The sequence below is a fragment of the Arachis ipaensis genome, chromosome B08 (assembly GCF_000816755.2).
Source record: "Arachis ipaensis cultivar K30076 chromosome B08, Araip1.1, whole genome shotgun sequence".
NCBI lineage: Eukaryota > Viridiplantae > Streptophyta > Magnoliopsida > Fabales > Fabaceae > Arachis > Arachis ipaensis.
The window spans coordinates 3,866,961-3,877,206 of NC_029792.2; the positions used below are offsets into that span (position 1 = coordinate 3,866,961).

At 37.5% G+C, this 10,246-nt stretch overlaps 1 protein-coding gene across 1 annotated transcript; it reads right to left on the reverse strand.

The window, feature by feature from the left end:
• LOC107610435 lies at positions 4,272–5,000 on the reverse strand. Its single transcript, XM_016312487.1, has one exon. The coding sequence runs from the start codon at positions 4,998–5,000 to the stop codon at positions 4,272–4,274; it is 729 nt and encodes a 242-aa protein (XP_016167973.1).

Below are 10,246 nucleotides of genomic sequence, written 5' to 3' on the forward strand. Positions count from 1 at the left end.
CTTCATGTTTAGAAATCAATTGTGTTAATGAGATGCGTTATATTAGGTGACGAAACTGGAAGCGTGGAGACCGAGTCTATAGATATCTTAAGCTTGCTCATTTTAAGAAGGCCTTGGATAAACTTCAGGAAGGCCAGGTGTGTTTGCATTCACATTGTATCTGGGTCAGGTCTAGTGATTTAGTTATTTGGATTTTAATTATTTGCTTGCTTTACTGTTACCAGTTTTTGTGGGTTGCATATTCTGTTGATCGTGTTGATCCAGACATAATTCCTGCAAACATCTACATGCACTCGGTGATTTGGAGTGCAACGGTGCCACTGGTATCTTTTGAGTGTATTGAATGGCATGCTACCGACAGGTTTAGACGACAGTTCGGTTTCGTTCAGGGAGTTCCTCATTAGGAACGGAATCTAAACCACGCACACGGAGAAGTCTTAACTGGTCCTAAGAATCTAAACTGGGCCACAGCCACGACTCATTCATTTTGGGTGATGCAGTAGACAAACAGGTATAATCACGTTCTTACTGAGGAACTCATGGCTCCACAGCAGCCATTAGATACTTATATGTACTGGTACCGTTCAAAGTATGGCGATCACTTGAACTTGTCGGATCTTGCGGTCCAAGAGGATGTTGAGGGTGACTAGGTTATGGATGATGATAATGAAGAGCAGGTGCCACAGTCACCACCGCCTCTGCCTCCACCTCCACCTCCACCTCCACCGCCAGAAGAACAACCTTATTCCACAAGCCAGTATGTACCTCAGACATAATTTCCTACGTCGTTCCCGATACATCAGCCACATTTTGACTCAGGAGAGGGAGGTTCTTTTAGCCATTTGCTTGGGTTCATGGCCTCAGATGCCGGCCAAGCACAATATAGCCACCAGGCCGACTTCATGGCGGGTAGGTATTCGTTTGACGCGAGATTTCCATTTCATACCTACTCGGGTGCTTCTGGAGGGTTTGTATCTGGTGATTCTAGTAGGAGTGACGGTGGTCGAGGAGTTCTTAATAGTCAAAACCCGAACCGTGTTTCAATGACTATGATTGAAGAAAATGCTAAGACTTTTGAGCATGAGACTGCTGAGTACTTAGTGGATGAGCTAGATGACGAGGAAGACGAGGAGGATGAGGATGAGGACATGGAGGAGGAAGAAGATGAGGACATGGACCAGGATGAAGAATCCCGTAATGATGCAGGTACAATTATCATATAAGCTTTTCCCGTCAATTGATGTTATCATACTATTGTATGGTTTGTTGTGTAGGGTTGATTAAACTATATAACTGTTTGGTCAATTGATGATATTATGCTCATGTATGGTACGTTGGTTAAGGTTGATTAAACTATATAAATGTTTGGTCAATTGATGATAGTATGTTTATGTATGGTATGCTTTTCTAAGGTTGATTATACTATATACCTGCTTTCTCAATTGATGATATTATGTTCATGTATGGTATGTTGGTTATGGTTGATTATACTATATACTTGCTTGGTTTGATGGTTTTATATACAGGTGACACCTGTACTCCAGGTGAGACAGGCAAAGGCTACAATCTCAGGATTGATCCACCGCGTGGTAGCGCGAGTCAATACACTCCGTCTGTGTTCAAAAAGACCGCGAAGAAATGCAAGAATATCGTGAACTTTGGAAAGTAGACAGCGAGAAAGTAGTAGTTAGTTTTATCAATGTATCAGTTATCTTTCTTAATGTATACTTTAACTATTTATGTATGACAAAAGTAGGGGTGTCAAAAATCCCCAGGAAGTGGGGATCCCGCGGGGACTGCCCCGAATGGGGCCCCGATGGCGGGAAATTTTCCCTGCGGGGACGGGGATGGGGGACAAAATTCCCCCGAAGCAAATGCGGGGACCCGAGCGGGGATCCCCGTCCCCATCCCCGTATTCCTCACAATCCCTGAATATATTAAATTACTTAAATACCCGTAAGAATTTAGTTTTGATTTTGTTTTTTAAGTTATTTCTCTTTGCATATATATATATATATATATATATATAATTTAAAACCCTAACTCCTCTTCCCAGTTCCCACATAGAGCGCCGCATTCCAATCCCTAAATACCCTCAGTCCCTCACCCTGCTCCTCGTGAAACCCTTCGTCTCTGCACCCTTCCTCTGCGTTCTCTCTGTCGTCCCAGCCAGCCACCTCCGACCACCATCGTCACGGCCTCACCACTGTCGTTTCAGCCGGCCCACTCACTGCATCATCACCGCACCGCCCCGTGCACCCTATTCCGTTCGCCCTCTTATGCGTCGTTCGCCATAAGATATGTATGTTTGTGTGTTGTTTTGACATTTTGTTGTTTTTTTATTTTTTTTAAATTTTTTATGGTAATTTTCGTATAAATGTTCAACATAAGCAGATGGGGAATGGGGAACACGGGGAACGTGGGGAATGATGATGGAAGCAATTATTCCCCCATGGCGGAGAATGGGGCGGGGAAAAAGACAAAATTTGAGGGCGGGGACGGGGAGCAGGGAGGCATCCCCCACCCCCGCCCCACCCCATTGACATCCCTAGACTAAAGTCTCCTAAGTACCAACTAAATATTGTATTGTATGTTTCAGTTGATGTTCCTTATGTTCATTAAAGTACAATGAAGCAGGTTACGATGGCAGTGTTATCAAAACCGGACCGGATCGGCCGGTTCGACCGGAACACCAGTGAACTGGATCCTATATCGGTCCGGTCCCACATTTGGACCATGCAAGGAAGAAAACCGGTACAAACCGGTCAAACCCAGAATGAACTGTTGAAAGCCCAGTGACACAGTAGTCTGGCCGGTTTGATTACCGGTTCGGTTCTGACAATTATGTATGACGGTTCAAATATAATAAAGTACATTGACACAGGTTACAATGATTCGATCACCATAAAGTACATTCACAAATGTTATACTGGTTCAATTATCATGAAGTACACTAACACATGTTACGATGGTTCAATTACCATAAAGTACAGTGACACAGGTAGCAATTATTCATTTATCATACAAGGCATTCACATAGGTTACAATGCTTCAAATATCATATACATCTACTGCGCATTATTGTCGGTACCTGGACCACCTCCCTGACGGCATCTACTACAACTGTGTCCCTCAACTCCACATTGCCTACATTGCCTTGGACGGCGTAACATACGTGTGTCCATCTCATTCAAGAAGCGCGTCATCCTGTGCCGACCTTTGGAAACGCGTCTCAGGTACGGGTTCGGTACGAATCGAGGACCATTGTAAGAAGGCCACGTAGTAGGATTCCCTAGTGGCCTAAACCTAGCCCGATAAACGCGTCTGACCTAGTCCATATTATAAACGTCATGCACATACACCTGCCAATCTAGTCGTTGATTTGCACAACATACAAACACATGCCGGCAAGGAATCCGGCCCACCTGGAACTCACCGCAGTCACATCTTTGACGACGGAGGTCAACAGCATACTCCACTCAACTTGGCATCTCACGCATTTCAAATACTTCATTCTACCTGTCGAAGCAATTAACTTGAATGTTTCCTGATGCAAGTTGATTTGCATGAATTTTGGAGGTCACATGCTCAGTAAAAACATGGCATGCATTAATCCTCGCCTCCGCATCTGCTCTTTTCCGTGTGAACAACTCATTAAGTCTGTAGAACGTTACTTTTACAAGTGCAGTGATGGGGAGATTGCGTGCACCCTTCAAGACTGAGTTGATGCATTCCACTAGATTAGTCGTCATGTGACCCTATCGGTAGCCACCGTCGAAGGCCAACGCATACTGTTCACGGGGAATACGGTTTAACTAGTTAGTGTACGCCTCGCCCCGCTCTCGTAAATGCTGGTAACACACTTCATACTCACGAACCGTCCGCGAATATCCTAAACAATATCATATACCAAACAAGAAATAAGTTTCAGGATGTCTAGATTGTTCGCAGTTTCATTAATAACAAACTTTGAAGGAATCAATGTTACCTATATTGACGACAAGCTTTTGCAGGTAGGGTGCCTTGAATTTCCTCAGAAAGTTCGACTTTATATGCCTGATGCAAAACATGTGGAAAGATCTAGGAGGTGACCAATCTCCGTAACTACGTTTCACAGCTGCATTTATGGACTCATGTCGGTCCGATATAAGCCCCACACCATCCCGAGTCACAACATGTTGACGTATGTTACTAAGAAAAAAGTGCCAAGCATCAGAGGTCTCTCCCTCGACAATAGAAAATGCAATCGGGATGATATTGTTGTTACAATCCTACGAAACGGCCACTAATAAGCAACCATTGTACTTTCCGTACAAGTGAGTCCCGTCCACCTGGACAACTGGCTTACAGTGTCTGAACGCTCTAATGTAGGGGTAATAGCTCCAAAAGACTCGATGCAATACCCGGATATCACTTACCAAGTCATCCCCTTGATATGCAGGCATAGTCTCAAAATGTACGACAGTTGATGGCTCCTTATGACACATGGCCTCGAACCATATGGGCAACGCTTCGTAGGATGCTTCCCAACCTCCAAATATCTTCTCAACTGACTTTTGCTTTGCCAACCATGCTTTCCGATAGCTGACGGTGTAGTTGAACTTCAACTGCACTTCTGCAATAACTGATTTTACCTTTAAAGAGGGGTCAGCCTCAATCAACGGCTTTATGGCTTCGGCAATCGTATCTGAATCCAGCTCCGAATGATCCTGAGAAATGGTTGCTCTGGTACAAGTGTGACTGCCGTTGTACCTCCTAATAACCCAACAGTGCTTTCTGCTGATCATGCTAACTCTGATAAGCCAATCACACCCTGACCCGTACTGTGTACACTTCGCATAAAATGTCAACGACTCCGACTCATACACACGGTAGTCTACAGATCTTCGGAGGGTATACTCCTTCATCGCCTTAATAACAGCTTCCCTAGAACTGAATTCCATCCCCATGGCGAACTCACCATCTGCGACAAAAGGAACTTCTGCCAGGAAGGCAGCCATACCATAAGTATTTAATACACGATTGTTTAATGACCAAAATTAAATATTAAATCAGCACTCACATCATCAATAATGATATAAATAAGGTTTACATTACGTTATTATCTAAATCTCAATTAAATAAAAATACAAACACATTAATACAAATTATGCTCAATAACTAAAAATAAATACTAATCTTCCAGATAACTTCATAAATACTATAATAAACAATCAGTTATAAACCCTAATTAAGTAAATAACTAAATAAATACAAATTAACTAAATAACTAAAAATAATTATTAATCACCTAAACAACTAAAAATAAATACTATAACAAATGCTCATTAGTAAATCATAATTAGCTAAATAAATATAAATTAACTAAATAACTAAAAATAAATACTAATCGCCTACATAACTTCATCAAGACTATAATAAATACTCATTAATAAATAAACTAATAAATAAATCCTAATTAACTAAATAACTAAATAAATATAAATTCCCTAAATAACTAAAAATAAGTTCCAATCGCCTAAATAACTTCATAAATACTCTAACAAATACTTATTAATAAATCCTAATTAACTAAATAACTAAATAAATATAAATTCCCTAAATAACTAAAAATAAGTTCCAATCGCCTAAATAACTTCATAAATACTCTAACAAATACTTATTAATAAATCCTAATTAACTAAATAACTAAATAAATATAAATTCCCTAAATAACTAAAAATAAGTTCCAATCGCCTAAATAACTTCATAAATACTCTAACAAATACTTATTAATAAATCCTAATTAACTAAATAACTAAATAAATATAAATTCCCTAAATAACTAAAAATAAGTTCCAATCGCCTAAATAACTTCATAAATACTCTAACAAATACTTATTAATAAATCCTAATTAACTAAATAACTAAATAAATATAAATTCCCTAAATAACTAAAAATAAGTTCCAATCGCCTAAATAACTTCATAAATACTCTAACAAATACTTATTAATAAATCCTAATTAACATATTAATTAAATGAATACTAGACCCTAAATACTAATTAACTCAAACTCTTTTTATATTAAACTTGTCTAAATAACCTCTTTTACAAATGCTAAACGAGTACATGCACTCATATAGTCCGGAAACTCCGGAGCATGCATGGTTTCTAAATCCAAAACTCGCAAGAAAGATGGCTCCTCAAATGGCTCTTCGTTCGCGAGTGCATTTGCAACGTCTGTCACATTCGGAGCCACACTGCCGTCGGCTTGATCTTCATCTCCGTCTTGACCAACAACTTCGTTGATTTCGAACTCTTCCTCACTCTCACTATTGTAGTCTTCTCGTAAAATATTTCGGTCAGCCTCAGATTGTTCGAATTCAATGTACAACTCGATGAACGAAATTTGAGCACGACTTTCAATATACATTGAAAACATCTCTTGCATGCTTGCTTCGTCCGTTACATATTTGGTCTGAAATTGGACGAATCCACCAAATACTGGTACATGATATCTGTATGAAATACATGATATTTTTCTTGACATCTCCGAATCTATCTTCTCACAAATCACGCCTTTAAGCTCTTCAAATGAGATTGTGAAGGGAATAACAACATCTAACAGATCTTCACAAACAAATTTTACTCCTTCAGGTGTCTGCAACAAAATCTGACCAAAATAATACACTTTCAAAAGGACTCTATCATCCATTCTTCTCACTCACTTAAATAAAAATAGCAACTTCACCATCAACTTTTTTTCCAAACCCAAGTAAACACACACTAGACCTAGAGAAAGAAGAGAAGTCGAACAAGATGAAGAAAGTTGGATCTGGTCGGCTGTCTTTGGTTCGCACACCTTCGCAAGTATATATATACACACACAAGTCTGACCAACCGAGTTGTGTAACCTAATTCAAAAAAATTATATAATAATTAAAACGGACCGTCCGATTTCATTTACTGTAAATTAAAAAAAAAAATCTCTCAAGCAAAAATCGGACCCAGCAACTAGTATAACCAAATTAAAAAAAAAAATCCAACAAAGAAAACGGATCATCCGTTTTAATGAGGACATATCGCACGGTCTGATTTCTTCTATGTGAATTTCGTATACCACGAGCAAAACGGACCCTCTGATTTGCTTACAAATTTTTCAAAACAAAAAATTCAGAGGGTTCAATTTTTTCCTACTAAATCTGAGCCAAAAACTGTCATACATTTCGGTGTAGCACCCCCTCATTTTATAATCCGGCACAACACCTGTCCCTCCTCCATAACCAAAAAAATGAGCCTGCAAATGACTAGTAATAATAGTACACCCAATAGGTGACTATAGTGGCTATAATGCCTATACAACTTTAATAACATGTGAAAAATATTACTAAATTAAAGTAATGATATTTTATTATTTAATAATATTTTTTAAATATTACTAAAATTATGTAACCATCATAGCTATCCTATTATAAACAATATAGACTTCACTTGTGTATATATATTAAAAGTGCAAATTAAACTTTCTTGTGTGGCCGGAAGCTTATTGGTGATATAGAAATATAGAATGAACATGTATCTGCTGAAGATGAGGATGAGACATTCTTGTTGCACACTCAATTGAGTTGTTTGAACTTTGAAAGCAGTAGCCATTAATTTCATTGCACTTTAAATGTTTTGTCTTTTGTCTGTCACGGAGAATTTTTGAAGGTTAGATTTAACAGTGTTTGAATAGCTTTCTGGAGTGTTTGAGAATACTCTAGATGGTTCCGGAACGTTCTAGAATGTCCTAGAAGCTTCTGGAATACCCTAGAAGGTTCTAGAAGACTCTGGAAGGTCATAGAGTATTCTAGAAGAGTGTAGATGTATATAGAAGTATAAAGAGTGATATGGAATAACTTCGTGTGCAAGGGACCGCACCAAATGAAGGATTGTCCCAAGCTAGGAACTTTGGCATCTATAGCTGAGGAACGAGAAGCTCAAACTCAAGTAACTGAGTGTGTTGGATCTATCCAACACATAAATGCTGTGAAGACCAAAGAGACAAGTACTGCAGAAAAGAAAGGCTTGATGTATGTCAAAGCCTTTATCAATGAAAAACCCGTCATGGCTATGATCGACACTGGTGCTACACACAACTTCATCACGCCTGATGAAGCAAAGAGGCTTGGGTTAAAGATCACCGAAAAGAATGGCTGGTTCAAACCCGTGAATACCAAGGGTGAACCCCTTAAAGGAGTAGCAAAAGGGGTTGAGATGACTCTTGGTTCTTGGAAGGGCCTTGTGGATTTTTCAGTAGCACCCATGGACGATTTTAAAATAGTCATCGGACTCGATTTGCAAAGGAAAGCAAATATAATACCTATGCCATACTACGACGTAGTATGCATCATGGAGAAAGGGTCTCCATGCATGGTCCCTACAGTCTCTAAAGTTGGCGGACCACCGATACTCTCCGCTATGCAACTCAAGAAAGGGTTCAAGAAGGGAGAGATTACATATTTGGCTCTACTACAAGAGGAGCCAACACTTGAAAGAGAAGACGTTCCTCCCGAAATCAAGGAAGTCCTTGAAGAAAATAAGGATGTGATGCCTCCCGAGTTGCCAAAACAACTACCACCTAGGAGGAAGGTGGACCACAAGATTGAATTGGAGTTTTGTAAGCGCTAATCAGAAGGATTGGACAAAACTCCTAGACATTGCTCAATTCTCATACAATCTGCAAAAGAGCGAGTCTACAGGGAAGAGCCCATTTGAGATTGTGACTGGACAACAGCCGCTTACACCTCACTCTCTTTCTTCCTCTTACTCAGGAAAGAGCCCTGGAGCTTATCATATGATTAAGTCATGGGAAGAACAAGCAGATGTCACTCGTTTTTACCTCGACAAAGCTGCCAAGAGGATGAAGAAATGGGCAGATAAGAAGAGGAGGCATGCAAGCTATCAAGTGGGAGACAACAATAAAGTATTCTTCCACCAAAGCTTCCTTTCTCTTGTGTTCTCTTGTATTCTTAGCTTTATTGCTAAGTATTGAGGGTTAGGCTGACTTGGTCTTAGCTCAAGAGGTTGAGTAAGTCCGAGTGCCATCACGGTAGCGTTGGAGTGTGTCCAAGGCCGTGACATGTCGCTGTAAAGTCTTAATATTAAAACCAACACCAACAAGTATATATCATAGCCATACTCATTATTATTCTTTTAAAAATATTATTTATATACTAAAATTAACTATTAAAATCAATTATTATATATTTATATGTTATTTAATTTATTTTTAATATATATTTTATATTAATAATTAATTTTAATATACATCTAATATAATTATATATTAAAGAGATAGAAAGAGAAAAAAGACAATAAATATTAATAAATAAATAAATTTTGATAGTTTATAATTTTATATTGAATTGTGTAAGAATAAAAATATAAGACTACGAGTACTGCTTTGTTGAATATTTATATTATGTGATTAGGTGTCTGGTAAAATGGTAACAATACAATTATAAATAATAGAAATTTATGATGTTTGGATACTGATATGGATACGAGATACGATACGACACGGGATACGTTAATACATAAATTTTAAAATCTTATAAAATACGGAAACACGTATAGATATAAAATATAAAGTATTTTTTAGATAAATCGTAATAATATTTTGGTATTTTATTAATATTAGAATATAAATTATTTTTTAATTATTTTTAATATCTTATTTTAATTATATCAAGTATTTAAAATATTTTTTATTTTAATAAATAATAATATATACTATATCTAAATTTATTTCAAGAATATATATTAAGAATAAGATTGGACACGCTGACACGTGATTATATTTAAATGTGTCCAAATATGTTCAAAATTTTTTTAGTTTTTATTAAAATACGATTGGACACAACAAACACACATATTAAACGAATATCGATAAATATCGTATCTAAAATATGTCCAATATACAAACACAATAACACAGCAAAATATCAATACTTCATAAAAATTGATATCTTAGTATACCTTATATTGATGCCAAAAGATTACCTGTTAATAGTATCTGATCTTAGAGGGACATACAACATCTACTATAAAATATACTAATTAATTGGACCGTATAGCCGTACGACTATAGTAAGCAACCGAACCATCCTTCATTCCTTCTAGACCAATATAGCCTATTCTATCGTCTCATTATTTATCCCAAAAATTTAAATCAATAAAAAAAATAATATTAATAATTATATTTTTAATATATTTAACATTAT